Source organism: Pelophylax lessonae (genome assembly GCF_965119305.1).
Source record: "Pelophylax lessonae genome assembly, chromosome: 5".
Taxonomy (NCBI): Eukaryota; Metazoa; Chordata; class Amphibia; order Anura; family Ranidae; genus Pelophylax; species Pelophylax lessonae.
The window spans coordinates 192,152,300-192,169,229 of NC_138772.1; the positions used below are offsets into that span (position 1 = coordinate 192,152,300).

General features: G+C 39.9%; 1 protein-coding gene across 2 annotated transcripts in view; it reads right to left on the reverse strand.

Annotated features, from left to right (window-relative positions):
* The window catches only part of NT5C3A (5'-nucleotidase, cytosolic IIIA), a 104,846-nt gene that overhangs the window by 18,314 nt on the left and 69,602 nt on the right, over positions 1 to 16,930 (reverse strand). For both annotated transcript variants that reach the window (XM_082258168.1, XM_082258169.1), the window contains exons 2-5: positions 10,202 to 10,300; positions 6,095 to 6,164; positions 4,475 to 4,521; positions 3,289 to 3,374 (exon numbers count right to left, since the gene is read on the reverse strand). In XM_082258168.1, coding sequence (XP_082114294.1) covers positions 3,289 to 3,374; positions 4,475 to 4,521; positions 6,095 to 6,164; positions 10,202 to 10,300 — 302 coding nt within the window. The remainder of the gene's footprint in view (positions 1 to 3,288; positions 3,375 to 4,474; positions 4,522 to 6,094; positions 6,165 to 10,201; positions 10,301 to 16,930) is intronic.

Genomic DNA, 16,930 nt, shown 5'->3' on the forward strand with positions numbered 1-16,930 from the left:
ATGGCATGAGCAGTTTAGGCAGGGGTGGGAAGATGTCCATGATGACACAAGAACAGTCAACCGACATTGTTACTTGAAAATTCTGAAACAGTTATGGGAACTTGTTCAAGTTAAAAGACCAAAACTCTGGCCGGATAAGTGAATTCCTTACCACGACAACACTCATGCACCGGATATGTTAAGCGTTTGCGAGCTCCTGACTCAGAAATCCACCATTCCGAAACTTGACCAACCACCTTATTGCCCGGGCTTCGCACCCTATGACTTGTGGCTGTTTCCAAAATGTACAAAATAGCATAAAAGGAAACAGATTTTATGACATTCCGAACATCCAGCGTCCCGCGACCAAAATACTGTACAGCGTTCCGAAGAACAAAAATTCCAGGAATATTCCCGGCAGTGGCTGAGTTGTACTGAAGAGTGCGTCACTTATCAAGGGGACTACTTTGAAGGTGACAACAGCCGTTAGTGTATAGGTTAACAACATTTTTTCCAGGAATTAAATTGTCACATCTTTTACACATTAAATTATGAAAGGTGTCTCGTGAATGCAATTGGGAATTTTATTGTACCAAGGTGAATATGTGTGCAGTCATTTTCTTTCTCTAAGGATGGGAAGAAGAAATGTAGCCATTCACACAGATATTGAGTGGTTGCAACATGTTCACGCTGAATTGTATGACTTGAACATACAGAAGATCCTAAATGTAGTTAAAAGCATAACTTCACTCTAGCAATCAACATTAACTATTTTTAATCCTTATGCTACAAGTATTAGAAAATAGATAGGAAGGTGTATTACATTTGCTGGTTTTAAACCTTTTTCTTTTTTACATTCCTTCAGTTACTTCACTCACATTCCAAATAATTGAAAATATGGTCCCCATGGCTGGACTATACTCTCTACCTCAATCTTGACCTCTCTTTACTCTTTCACTCTAAGAGGCTTTTGGGTTGAGTGAAAGGGAATTTTCTGGTCAGGCCCCTGATACACGTCCCCCCACCTTTTTTCCCTGACCTTTTTCCAAATCTCACTTTAATCTCTACTAGTTTTTACATAACAATAACTTTCCTTTTACTCTTCCCAAACTTCCTGATCATTCTCCTTTTCACCTCTTCGTAAAACTACACACCGCTTAAGGCTCGTACACACTTGGCAAAAATCGAATGAAATATCCTCCGATTTTTCTCTCTCTTGCTCAGCCTTCATTACGGTTTTTAGTTGACAGTGCATAATGTTCACAAAATTTCTCGTCCGATTTTTTTTTTTTTTGGGATGTTTGTTCCTAGACTTCCGGGTCGTCAGCAACTTCAGATCATGCGCGGTCTTTCGTATCCGATTTTTCACGGACGTACTGCATACACATTAAACGTAAATTGGTCGTCTGGGGACGGACGATAAAAATTTTGGTGTTTGTCCCTCTGTTATTTTTCATTGAAAATGTCGGCATCAGCTGCTGAAAGTTGTGTACACACTAGCCGAAAATCGTACGATTTTATCTCGGACGGGAATTTTTGGCAGATTTTCTACTAGTGTGTACCCCACTTTAGACACTATGGGCTCCACCATCTTGGGCACATTTCTATCAGACTAGGCCACCTTCACACTGACCGTGTTGTACTGTAGTATCCCCATCACGTAGATCATTGACCTGCTAAACTTGTAGGCTACTAAAGTACACCCTAACCCATTCAATGTTATGTTAGCTGTATATGAATGTTCTTCTGTATGATTTGTAAATGTAAAGTGATTGTAAACCTCAGACATGAAATATAAACAAGGCATATCCCTCTATATTGTATACATGTCTCAATATAAAGCACTAAGGGTCCATTCACGCTAGTGCGACTTGACAGCCGACTTGGTCGCCTGACAAGTCACGGTCGGTCGCTCGCCATTGAATAGTACAGGACCCTTTCTAATAGGAGCGACACAAGTCGATCCGACTTAGAAAAAAAGGGTCCTGTACTACTTTGGGGCAACCTGGAGGCGACTTGCATTGACTTCAATTATATGAAGTCTGTGCAAGTCGCGCCGAGGTCGCGGTGCACAGTGTGCACCGCGACTTCACAGGTCGCCCCACAAAATCCTGTTGCGCCAGTCTGAATGGGCTGTAAGTGTCACTTTTGTCTGCTGCTCCTCCTCTTATCAGCATAAAATCACTTCTGACAAGTTTTCCTGTCATCAAGAGGGGAAAAAAAAAAGGTAACAGAGGGGTAGCTCCAGCTAATTGACAGTCTTAGCTCTGTTTCCTATGTGCTGTGTGAAGGTGGGTGTGTCCCTTCCCTCCAATTATCTCTTAGAGCTCACCTCACTGAGCTCTGCAGAGTGTAACCACCTTTTTTTCTGACAGCTCAGACAAGCTTTAAAAATTCAGGAATTGGAATGGATGTAGAGAAGAGACTGTAAATAAATAGGTACAACTTATATAAGAGGATTTGTTTAATCTTCAGTCACTTCACTGGGAATATGTAAGGGTTTACAACCACTTTAATGTACTTTTGTTTTGCCATATGCTACATAATGTTAATTACCACCGTGTTTCCACGAAAATAAGACCTACCCTGATAAGAAGACCTACTGTTATTTTCAGGGAGGGCTGCAATATAAGCCCTAAGCCAAAAATAAGCCCTAGTTTAGTGTTTGTAAAATCCTAGAATCGACTCTATTACTGTTTTATATAATGTCCAGTGTGTGTTTCTGTAATCTAATTGTGGGAAATACCTTTGGTACAGCGCCGCTCGGCGCTTCCGTGACTCGCTCTAAGCACTGCAGAGGGGAGGGGCTGAGATCCCCCACTGACAGCTATGAGAAGAGAAGGACAGCAGGGAGATCAGCAGAGCGCCAAGCGGCACTGTACTGAAGCTATTTCACACAATTACGGTATGATATAATACTCATTGTCGTGACCCGCTCTGAACACTGCAGAGGGGAGGGGCTGAGATCCCCCGCTGACAAGTGAGAGAAAAGAAGAAGAGCAGAGGGACCTCAGCTGGGCGCCCTGAGCGGCGCTGTACTGAAGGTATTTCACACAATTAGATTACAGAAACACACACTGGACATTATATAAAACAGTAATAGAGTGGATATTAGGATTTTACAAACACTTTTAGTAGGTTCACACAGGGGATTTCTGACACCCAGGCAGGGAGATAAGACCTACCCTGAAAATAAGCCCTACTGTATCTTTTGGTGCCAAAATTATTATAAGACCCAGGCTTATTTTCGGGGAAACACTGTATGTACCTCATGTACACCAATAAAACTATTGTGAAAGAAAAACTTACCATTCAATCATGTATGGATATTTTTCTTTAATTGTAAGGTCTGGATCAATCTCAATTGCATAGTACTTGTCTTTAAGTTCATAAAGCTGAAAGAAGAACACGGGGTAGCACATATTGAGCAACAGATATTGATAACTTCGAAATTTTTCTTCCATATCAGTAGAGTGACAAAAACAACGCCTGAATCATTTTTACCAGGGTTTCTCAACCAGTGTTAGGTTCTCAGCCTCCAGGAGGTTGCTGGGGGTTCCTTTAGCAATGAGCAATTGCTGCCTCTTAGATAAGTTCCTACTGATATTATTGATCTTTTTAAACCATCTGTAAGGGGGTAATCCTTCCCAATGACCAAAAGTGTAAGGAGCATCCTTCCCACTGTCCATCACACAAATTATAGTCATTTTTAGCAGGGGTTCCCTGAGGCTGGAACAGTATTTCAAGGGTTCCTCTGTGTTGAAAAGGTTGAGAAAGGCTGATTTATCCAAAGTACGTCATTGTCTGCAATAACAGTACTCAACCAAGATGGAAGAAAGCAGACAATTACTAAATCTTTTACGAAATCCACAATAAGTGCAGAGTGGACTATCACACCACAAAACACGATCATTTATTCCTTTCAAAATTGTGGCCACTTCATGTGTTTTAAAAGGATTCTTCCTAATCACAACCTCAGTCTCCACCTTCATTATTCCCAATTGTTCTATGCTGTGCCTTAGGGGGTGATTTAATTGGATGGTATGGTTATAGGTATTATTTCCACCTCTGTTACCTGATGCTGTTTTTGGAACACCTGGACTTTGTAGACTGGGATATTCATGTATCTTTGTGCGAATTTATATCATCTGACATATTTTGTATGCAAAAGTCTGTTTTCCATCTACGGTTGGTTTTGTATTCTGTTGAAATTTTCAATAAAAATTATTGAAAGTAAAAACAAAAGCAGTGTTTACTCAACACAGCTTAAAAGTTATCATCTAAGCTACGGTCGTTGGCTCTCTGTACCTTCAAGTTGCAATATGCGTAACACTGCTTGGGGGTTGAACAGTCTCAAACAGCTCATACCAACCAGATATAAATCAAAACTAGTAAGTGACTGAGAATTGGAGTAAGCATTGCTGCTGGTTACTACATTATATGTCAGTAATATGAGACATAAGGACTCATGCTCGTCAGTAACAGGTGTACATACCTTTTTTCGACATTCGTCCGATACATATTTGCAGTTATCAATAACATCTGTGGATCGAAAATAAATAAATAATAATTGCATTTTCCCCTGAAACAAATTAAAATGGTCAATGGGTGGCCGAGTCGCCAGGTGATCGCTGTGTACCCAGACATCTTTAGATGGTTGGGTACACAGAGACACTGAACCCAGCATATCGGAGGGATGGAGTACCATGTGATCACTGTGATTGGTCATTTTACTTGGCACAATTTACAGTGCTGATCCTTTCCCTTAGAACAGTGGAAGGAGAGAGATCAGTACCTATGAATGGGCACAGAATAAACAGATCTTTTTCTTTTTTTTTTTAAATCTTTCAGGCCACAAAACCTGCGAGAAAAAAATTAGATCACCTTTGAGATTTCCACAAAATAATAATTTGTGGGGTTTTCAGACAATTCTGGCATCTTTATTCAAACAGAAAGTAAGGGAAATTGTTTTTTTTTTTCAAAATATTTGGTCATTTTTCCCTTTTATAGTAAAAAATATTCAGCGGGGATTAATCACTTCAGCTCCAGAAGCTTTATCCCCCTTTATGACCAGGCCGATTTTTGCTATTCCGCACTGCGTTACTTTAACTTACCATTGCTTGACCATTGTTTTACTTTAACTGACCATTGCACGGTTTACGACACTACCCAAATAAAATGTATTTCCCTTTTTTTCCCCACAAATAATGCTTTCTTTTGGTGGTATTTGATCACCTCTGTGGGTTTTTTTTTTGTGCTAAATCAAAAAAGACCGACAATTTTGAGAAAAAAACAACATTTATTACTTCCAGCTATAAAACACATCAACAAAAAAATGTAAAAAATCGAATTTCTTCATCAATTCAGCCCAATATGTATTCTGCTACATATTTTTGGTAAACAATCCCAATAAGCGTATATTGATTGGTTTAAGCAAAAAAAGTTATAGCGTCTATAAACTATGGGATGTATGGGATATTTATGGAATTTTTATTTATTTGTACTAGTAATGGCGGCGATCAGTGACTTATAGGACTGCGACATTGCGGCGGACAAATCGGACACTAAGTGACACTTTTTTGGGGACCAATGATACTAATACAATGATCAGTGCTAAAAATATGCACTGTCATTGTACTAACGACACTGACAGGGAAGGGGTTAACGGTGTTCCTAGGGAGTGCTCGTTAACTGTGGCAGAGATGTTTGTACTGTGGCAAGGCAGAGATCCGTGCTGCTGCTTAGCAGGATGTGTTTACATAGGCAGACCGCCGTTCTGCTTCTCTCCCGAATGATCAGTGGGTCCTTTCGGACATTAAGTATGCTGGACCCGCTGATTGGCTCGCGTGCACGCCCCAGACCAGGAAGTGCAGAATTACGTACAGGTACATGATTTTGCACAGGAGAGCCGGCTTGCCGCCGTATATGAACTGTATACGGTCGCCAAGCAGTTAAATACCACAAAAACACAGTTCTATCTGTCTCAAAACATGATATAAAACTCAATTGGGTACAGCGTTGCATGCCAGAGCAATTGTCAGTCAAACTATCCGAGCACATTGTATATTGTAAAGTTTAGTCACTGCATAGGAGAGATGAAATATGGACTACTTACTATGGCATGTGGGACATCTCTTTCCATTATGGGAAAATCGGCTTAAGGTCATATCAAAATCTGTTATGATCTGAAAAGAAAAAAATAACACAAAGAAAAAAAAAAACACATTATTTTCTTTAGCGTCCATTCAAACTTGTGCCACTTGTCCTGAGACTTTGGACCCCAAGTCGCACCCCATGTTTCCCAATAACTGTTCATATCTGTGCGACTTCAAAGTAGATCCTGCACTACAGATGATATAGATGCAATTTGGATGCGACTTTAGAAAAGAATGGCGGCAATGAAAAATAAATAAAAAAACAACGTGGAGTCTCCCCCACAATGCATACCAGACCCTGAATACATGCAAAGTGCCTTCTCTTCCTCCCATGCAGTGATGTATTTTGATTTTGTGCTGCCCCAGGCAAGACTAAAATTGGACGCCCCCCTCCTAGGTAAATTTGCCCCACCCCTTCCTGTTTAAATGATGTGACTCCAAAATTGAAGGACTAAAAGTCCCAGCACGAATCCCTGAGATCGCACGAGAGAGGGGGTTGAGAGAGAGAGAGAGAGGGGTGGGGGAGAGAGAGGGAGTGTGAGAGAATGGGAGATGGGAGAGAGAAAGGATGGTGAGAGAATGAGAGGGTGGTGAGAGAGAGAGAGGGGGGTGGGAGAGGGAGAGGGGGATAGAGAGAGAGAGAGAGAGGGGTGAGGGGAGTTGAGAGAGAGAGGGCTGGAAGAAAAAGAGGGGATGGGAGATCCCTCAGCCCTGCCTGCAGTCCCTCCTGTGCCCTCTCTGTGACAAGGGACCCAACTTGGCAGCTGCTAGTGGGGCTGCTGCACACAGAAGGCTTTTTATCTTAATGCAGAGAATGCATTAAGATAAAAAAACCTTCTGCCTTAACAACTCCTTGCACTTTGTTTGGTGCCCCTCGGTGTGTTCTCTTGGTCCTGCAGGTGTCGCCATCCACCCAGTGTTCCTATCCTGGTCTGTGGTTCCCTGTTGTGGGACTGTCCATCAGAAGCCCTAACAATGTGATGAGCCTGATTTTACCTGTCACAACATGCATTGCCATTTGTCTTTTCACCACAATAAATCTGTTAACATACTACACTCAGATTGTTGTTCTGTTGTTCTTATCTGTTTTGCGTCTCTTTAGGACAAGGGTCTTCAAACTATGGCCCTCCAGTTGTTCAGGAACTGCAATTCCCATCATACCTAGTCATGTCTGTGAATATCAGAGCTTTCCAATGCCTCATGGGATGTGTAGTTCCGCAACAGCTGGAGGGCCGTAGTTTGAGGATCCCTGCTTTAGGAGGTGCTGCATCTGGTGCATTGAGATCAGCGGAAAGTTAACCTGAACACTCGAAGTGGACTCCATAAACTTTTTGCTGTTCTGCATTGACAAATATGTACACACGGGACCTATTGCCACACCAAATTACATATGCACACACACAAAATTTATATATATATATATATATATATATATATATAACATTTTTTTTTTCCCTCAAGTGCTAAGTCTATTTATACAAACTTGGGTCCATGAGTGATATATAGGTATTATTGCCATTTGAAATTAAGGGTTATGGGGTCTTTTATTAACTACTTGACCTTATATACATTTTTAAGATGGAGATTGAGGTAGTTTATTTGGAATGTTTTTCTGTTATCAGGAGTTTATTGTATATGTTTAATTTTCTATTGTATGTTTGCACCTTATATTGATATGTAGGGTGTGATTCATTCCAAGGCTATTGATTAGTAGGTCATGATTTTTAAGATATTATCTTTTTATATTTGCAGCTCCTTTTAGGTAGCTTTATATTGTTTAGTATTATACGGGACAGAATAGGTTAATTGAGCAGACGGATAGGTGTTAAGCCTGTTAGTAATCATAGCTGCGTTACCATATGTTTAGCGTTTCATTAGAAATTGGCATATGCGGGGTTAAGTGAGCAGACGGATAGGTGGCGCTGCTGTCCGTGATTGCAGTTGCGTAATTATATAATCCGTCTCCCACTAAGTGCCTTGGAATGGGTTAACAGCCCAGCGATGGAGAGCTGATAAGCCGGGTTGCCGAGTCGCACAGTCACCCCCTGTGACAAAGCCGGAAGTAAAGAAGCGCGCAGGGACGTGACTGTACGCTAGCCGGAACAGCAGAGATCGATCGTGCGAAAGTCCCCGGATGATCTGTATGTCAGCGTGGAGGTGGTGAGATAAAAAGGGGGTTGGATCACAGATCTGTGGATTACCTGTAATATTGTATTTTCATGAGAATGTATTGGAAGCTTTTAACCACTTACGGACTGCCTACCTTGTATTTACGTTGGTACTTTAGCGTTAAATACTGGGGTTATGGCAGCGAGCTGGAGGCTCGCTCCCGCTGTATTCAGTTACAGCGGGAGTCGGGCCAGGGGAGGAGCGGCGGTGATCACCGCCGCTCTTCCCCGATCGTCGGGGATCTAGTGTGGAAATCCGCCCGCTTGTGTAAACAAAGCGGGCGGATCTCCTAAATGACAGGCAGGGACAGATTGCAGGGTTCAGCATAGCTGAACCTGCGATCTGTCCCTGTGTCACTCAGTCACCTCCCCCCACACACGTCAGTAAGCACCAGGCATACATTAACCCCTCCCTCTCCAATAGAAATTAACCCCTTCCCTGCCAGTGTAATTTTTACAGTAACAGTGCATATGTATAGCACTGATTACTGTAGTAATGTCACTGGTACCCCCAAAAGTGTCAAAAATGTCAGTCAAGGGTCCGATCTGTCTGCCGCAATGTCGCAGTCCCGCAAAAAAAAAAAAAAAAAAAAAATCGCAGATCGCCGTTACTCGTTAAATGACAGAAATCTTTCCCTTAGTTAGTAAACACAATAACTTTTGCGCAAACCAATCAAAATACGCTTATTGCGATTTTTTTTACCAAAAATATGTAGCAGAAAACAAATTGGCCTAAAATGATAAAAAAATTTAGATTTTTAAATTTTTTGGGGGGGGGGGGGGGGGGGAATTTCATATAAAAAAAAAATGTGAAAAATATTGTTGTTTTTTCAAAATGTCGCTCTTTTTTTGTTTATAGCGCAAAAAGTAAAAATCGCACAGGTGATCAAATTCCACCAAAAGAAAGCTCTATTTGTGGGGGAAAAAAAGCACATAAATTTAATTTGGGTACAGCGTTGCACGTCCGCGCAATTGTCCGTTAACGTAACGCAGTGCCGAATCGCAAAATATGGCCTGGTCAGGAATGGGGTAAAACCTTCCGGTAATAAAGCGCTTAAAAATACGCTCATTGAGAATTTTTTTGTCAAAGACACGTAGCTAAATACATTTTGGCCTAAATATATGACAAAAATTGAATATATTGGATACTTTTTAACTGTCAAAGTAGAAAAATATTTTTATTTTTTCAAAATTTTCGCATTGTTTTATCAATATTGCAAAAAATAAAAAGCGCAGCAGAGGTGATCAAATACCACCAAAAGAAAGCTCTGTTTGTGAAAAAAAAAAGGACATAAATTTAGTTTGGGTACGGCGTTGCATGACCGCGCAATTGTCAGTTAAAGTCGCACAGTGCCGAATCGCAAAAAGTGGCCTGGACGTAAGACAGCAAAATCCTCCGGTGGTAAAGTGGTTAAAGAATCTGGTATTAACGTATTCAACTCAAGCGCATTTGCCTAACCATGTGAGTAGGAGGCATTGTTTTCTGGTGAGTTACCATCTGATGGGAGTGGGGACACACAACAGTGGTGGAGTTTGAGGTGATTTTCTTTATCGAGGTGTCACTGGACTTACTATTTTATGGACTTCAGGAGCTTTATGGACTTTACACTTCTTGAACACTAGATTTATAGGACAAGTATCACTAGTTCACATTGTGTATTTGTTCATGCTATATTTATTTTCTTTTATCACAAAGTATCTGGGTGTGGATTGTCTTTGATTATTCAATTAATTTGTTTGCGCTACTGGCGATATATGTGGGTTCGTCATGTCCACATGATTGAAATTTCACAATTTTTTTTTCTATTGTGCTTTAAATTTTAAGAAGCAGCATTTTTAGTTATTGTGATTCACTTTTATATTTGTTTGAGCGTGGCGGATCACCATTTTAATACATACCTGAAGCCTAGCAGCACCTCCTTTTATTAGTCCACATATTATTTCTTCCACTTTTGCTGGGTCCTTTATATGGACTGTTTTCTTTTGAAATTCTGGCATCTGTTAAGAATAAAAGACATAAATATTAATATAAAAATAGACAGAGTGCTGTCCTCCATATAAAACTTAAAAAAAAAGTGTAGAGGATGCAAGGTAAAATAACAACAGATACCAGGGGGAAATAAAAGTGTTTGTAAATGATCACCTTGAAAACAACCCATTCAATTTAAAATCTAAATGAAAGGAAAAATATTTTTGTATAGATATAAAAAAAAAAAAAAAACACATTTTAAATCCCCATTTCCCCCTTATTATAAGTGATTACATTCCCTCTGTTCTCAGCTGCATAAGAGCGGGGGGAGGAGAAGCAGAAGTATGCTGAGCTTCCCAGTGAATGGCTGTGCAGTGCGGGGGCATGTCAGGACAAGTGTGATCATTGGAGGAGAGCACAATGAGTTCCCAGCATTGCTAGAGAATTGACCAAGCTTTGGAAATGAAAGTCCGCAGCGGATTGGCTGGCATGCACAGCTGCTTTAGATTATGGCGCCCTAAATTTAAACTGTCACTAAACCCACATCATAAAAAATCTCTCAATAAATGGAGTATTACATGCTGTTCATAGTCATACTGACTCAGTTACTATATTTGTTTTCTGTATTCTGCAAAAACCTGGTTGATCCTAGTGCTCCCTATCTCCCCCTTCTGTCCATGTCCATGATTCAGCTATGGATTTTGCAGAGCATTGTTGGCAGCTGTGCACATGCTCAGTTTTCACTGAGTTTCTATGCTGAGCATTTCCTCTCTATCACATCGGAGCAGCCCATGTGACTATAAACTGGGAGGCCAAGGCTCATCAATACACCTGGGCAGCAAAAGATGGCCCTTGAAGTCTGATCCATTAGAAGAGCTATTTTAGATGAAATTGCTGAAAAGTTAATGCTGGTTCAAATAGAAAAGTGTCAAAACACAGTACATTGCATTTTGTTACGTATGGGGTTATGTAACTGCAGATCGGTCAAGGTACCCTTGCTAACCTATGTCCACAGCTAAAACCGCCTACATTGGGCACATGAGGAATGCAACAACAAGTTTGAGGCAATGGCCTGCAAATACTCCAGATCTCAATCCAATCAAGCATTTTTAGGATGTGCTGAAAAAACCAAGTCCAATCCATGGAGGCCCCACCTCGCAAATTTCAGGCCTTAAAGGATCTGCTACTGACAGCTTGGTACCAGATATCACAGCATACCTTCAGTGGTTTAGTGGAGTCTATGCCTCAACAGGTTATGGTGGGTGGTCAAAATGTTATGGCCGATTGGTGTATGTTCTTAAATCTTAACCATAAATAGACTTTTAGGCCAGGTCCACAGTTGGTGCGGCTCCCAGGTCACAGCAGGGAGTCCAGTACGTCCCTGTTCGTCGATTCAGGTGCGAATCAAGTTCAAATTTTTACCTGAATATGCACCAGAAACTGAGCCAAAGATGCACAGGACCCTTTTGCAATTCGAACCTTTTGTTCCCCCGGACATGTGTGAACCGGCTTCATTGAGAAACACATATCCATCTAGCATATGTGTGAACCCAGCCTAAAGCTCACAGGGATAGAATTGTTGCAGTGAGGACTATGCTTCATGTACTTCTTTTACTTTGTCTCCTTCTATATGTGTGCTCTATTGTAGGCAAGGACACCTTACCTCCCATAAAGTGGAACTTCAGGCATAATTTTTTTCTTTTTAGTGGGGAAGGAAAAAAAAAAAACAGCTTTGTCTTGAGTTCCTTAATTGTCATTTTAACTGTATTTGTAATAGAATGAGTAATGTATTCAAGACACAACGTGGCCAAAGGCATTAATAAGTCAGGGACCAATTTTAATGTATGCTTACTATGGCGTTAATCGGTTTTCACCACACAATATTAAACTTGTGGTTAGTAGAGAGAACACACAAGACTAAGTACACAGGTAATGAAATGTACTGTAGAACTAAAAACACTGCCAAGCCTTCTTGTTTTTAGCTAAGAACAAACTGTTCTATGAAGTTTAATATGCAATAGTGCATACAGCAAACAATAAGAAGGCATGCTGCAACAATAGATGTGGCACTGTGTGCATAAATACCTGTGACACAGCAGTGATACACAGAGATAAAGCAAATCCCCCTACGTAAGCTTTAACTTTATCTGCAGTCTACTCTTCTTTAGATCTGTTCAAAGTCCACAATTTATAAAGCTTGTCTGAGCTGACAGAAAACGGGACTGAGAGCTAAAATTACACACTGCAGAGCTCAGGAAAGAGTTCTGAGAACTGATTGGAGAGAAAGGACAGGACAGGAAGCCCCCCCCCTTCACACAGCTCACAGGAACAGAGCTGAGGTGGTTAATCACAGGCTGTGTGCTGGAGCTCCCTCCCATCACCTTTTTTTTCTCTCAGTTTCAGGAAAAGTTGTCAGCAGTGATTCATGCTGAGTGTGTGCTGTCACCATTGTGCAAATACCTGTTAGTGTGCTTTAGCTTGATACACTGCAGACATTCAAGTCATCTTTTGAAATGGCAAATAGTGATAGTGGTGTTCTTCCTTCATGATTGTGCTATTTAATTTGGAATATTTTATAAGCGAAACTAAAACAGTTTTGCACTATACTGAACAGTTTTTTATTTTTATCAGGAAAAAGGGAGAATGGGAAACATCACCAAGTATTTTTAAAGATAATTTTTATCCAGTAATAAACTATAACCCAGAGGATCTTAATCATTTTACAATTACAGACCTCAAATGCATTGCCCAAGCCCAATATGTGCTCATGTCCTCTTTTCCAGACTCATCATTAGTCCTATTAGGTACCAGTATGATTTCAAAATATGCCAATAGCTTGGCTTAGAAATGTTTTGAAAATTTGCTGATAGACAGGAAATTTATGATGGAAGAGACCCAGTCGGTCTCTGGTCATAAAAGCTTTATCCTGCCTGTCAGCCGTCATGTAAATTGAGCCGCACATGTGCAGCTCAGTGTACATTTACAGCCCCAAATCTGTGCTGCACGCATGCACGGGAGTGACGTCATTGTGGTCCGGCCGTTCAATTGGCTGAAGACAAGGAACCCGGGTGAAGATGGAAGTACTCGGGACGTGCCTGATTGATCACACCATAGTGCTGGAGAGATTTTTGTAGCTGTATTTGTGCACTGAAAACACAGAATCACAGTACAGGTATCATCACATCAAACTGACTTTTACACTTTGATTTCAGATACAGCAAGGCAGAGATTACTAGTTAGATCTCATACTCTTATCATTTGGTTCCAATACCCCCAAGGAGTATGGATACCCACAGTTAGGAACTTTTTCGTATGTGTGTGCATTGCATTATATTCTGTGTTGTCACACTGTACCTCACACTATACAGACCCAATGAAATGTATGAATATTATTTTTGTTTTTCCAGTGACCTTTACTTTAAGAGCATCTTTTAGAAATAGAATTGTCTCTTGGATCAATTCTACTACAGGGCAGTTATGCTGATCTCTAGTTAGATCAATGTTAAATTGTAAATATAGATTTATTAAAAAATTTACATACATGGGGAAATTCACTAGCTTGTCTGAGCTTTTATAAACAGGGGACTGAGAGCTGAAATTACACACTGCAGAGCTCAGAAAAGAGAGTTCTGAGAGCTGATTGGAGAGAAAAGACGGGACAGGACACCCCACCCCCATTCACACAGTTCACAGGAACAGAGCTGAGGCTGTTATTCACAGGAATGGCCGGAGTTCCCTCCCATCACCTTTTTTTCTCTTGGTTTCAGGAAAACTTGTCAGAAGTGATTTATGCTGACAGCAGAGGAATGAAGCAGCAGACAGAAATTACACTTAGTGCTCTTAATTGAGACCAGTGCACACTATGCTTTGTATATATTTTATGTCTGAGGTTTACAACCAGTTTAAGATACCCTTAGCAATACTTGCTGCACCAGTCACTGCTGTGGTCTGGTTTAACTACCCCCTACCTCCAGGTATGGGAAAACAGGTGACACTCCCTGTGGCCTGCAACAATACAGTCCCGAGGGCCTGAGAAGCTTAATGGACAGGTCCAAGCAGAGAAAGGATTATCTTGAAGTATCCAAGTACCACGCTGGCAGGAGTATGGATCAGAGAAATTACAAGTAGGGCTAACAGGAGAAGGTATTTTTAGTGGATTTGCTTTGTCTTTTAAAAGACGGTTTACCTACCTACCTACCTACCTATACTTACCTATATCTGGTCAGAACAAGGAGACTTTATTTTTATTGAATCAAATCCTCCGTTCTTTCCTACATCCTTTGCAGTTCACCCAATTACAGAGTTTAAAAGTGTTTTCATGACTTTGCTTAATAAAAACAGAATTAAAAGTCATGTCAAGTAATAATATTTCATAATAGTTTTCACATCCTTAAATAATTATGGGAACTAGGAGCTAAGCACACAGTGGAATGTGCCTCCATTCCCCCAACAAACCAATGTCCTTAAAAGACCTTCTGTACCATATTATGAAATACTGGGCTGTACTCCAGCAAACTGTTATGAAAATCTTTGATTCTAATAGTAGTACTACAGATGAATGCAACAATACAATGACATTGTAAGGCGTTTGTGCAATGCATTTGCCAGTATCAATGAATATACCTCCTGCAATTTAGATATTTAGCAGGCCTGCTAAAAGGTGAACATTCTGTTTTGGTGCTGCATAAAAAATAAGATAGAGTACAACACGTAGGTTTTTCTTTAGAACTCCAATACAGGGAAATCCCTGGCGGTATGATTCTTTTGGATTCTAGGTGCTGAAAGCGGTACCATTATTTTAGGTGCTGAAAGCATGTAATTCTTGTGAATGAGCAGCCCAAACCAACTGTATACATTTATTATACATATTATATATAAGTATACATATATTATATATATATATTATATATATATATATATATATACATATATAATGTATACAGTTGGTTTGGGCTGCTCATTCACAAGAATTACGTGTATATATATATATATATATATATACACGTGTGTATATATATATATATATATATATATATATATATATATATATAATATATGTGTGTGTGTGTGTATATATATATATATATATATATATATATATATATATATATATATATATATATATATATATATATATATGTATATGTGTATATATATACGTATATATATATATATATATATATATATATATATATATATATATATATATATATATATATATATATATATATACACATATATTTACATAAAAAGTACAGTAAAACTGCAGGAAAGGGCACTGGGGGGTAATGTAATGTGATTTTATTTTATTTTGAACGATATCAGTGTGTTTGGTGCATTTTACATTCGAATTTGCCGCCGGTTCCACCCCCCGGCGGACGTCACGTCGCCGGAGACGGAAGCCGGGGCTCGCAGACGATCGGGAGGAAGCTCCGCCGCCGTACACCGCTCGCAGTCTTCGCTGGATCCCGGAGAAAAGGTAAGTAAAACCTCCTCCAGCATCCAGCGATCTTCTTAGCGCTACCCCGAGTGTGACTCGGGGTTACCGCTTTTGGCACTAAAATCTTACCCCGAGTCACACTCGGGAATACCGCTAGGAAGGTTAACTTGCCTTTAAGAATATGTCTGGCAAAAACAGTTTTTCTGTAGGATGGTAGATTTTAGAGGGTGGAACCATTGTCTGCAGGACAAAAAGTAAGGGTAAATCTTTCGAATGGAGCCCTGGATGGCAGTCAAAATCTAATAAGAGTTCTAAACCTTCCATAAAAACTAAAAAATAAATAAAAAATAAGGAGTTACACATGCAGGCGTATACATGCCCACTAACCAGCTAATGCAGGATATTAAATGCAGATTATTGGAGGCTTCACCTCCCTCTTTTTCTAAGACACAGGCTGGAGGGGCGATACACAACCTGTGACTGGCGGAAATCCGCTCACACCATGTTATTTCCATAAATAATAAAGATTGGATTACAAATATATTTGTATAAAAATTTAGAACAGTTTATTGAAATTCTTTATTTTCACTTTCTATTTCTAAGGATGTTTATTTTATTTTGAACATATGACCAGTAGCATAGGACTAGAAGCTCCTCCTGCTTATATTTCCCTGCAGTCAGGCTGGGAAAGAGCTGGGTCATGTGACAGCTGTATATCGGTTAGGAAAAAGGTACTTCAATGTTTTTTTTTTTAAATTAAAATAATCACAGTGCCATCATCCATATACAGAAATGAAAGGGATAATGTAAATTAAACAGTGTGTGTTTAGTATCACTTTAACGTAAACTGTAAAGATAGAATATGGACTATAAAACCTCAAACCACACAGTAACTACTAATTGCGAAATATTTTGCTTAAATTGTTTATGTAACATACAGTACGGCTTATTGAAACCAGATATCCCCCCTTACAACTTTCTTCTGCATTGGAAGAATGTGGTGGACTTCTTTGGGCAACATTTGTTAACTCCAGCACCCTAGGCTATAAAAGGGTCAAAATGGATTTATCACAAACTATTTGCATAATGGATTAATGAAGCAATGTGCTTTAGCACAAACGTAAAAGTGGATCTCCAGCCAGATTTTTGTGGTTTTTGTTCCTATGGTGAATCCATTAGGGAACCAGTGTATTCCATCAGATAAGGGAACACAGAAAAT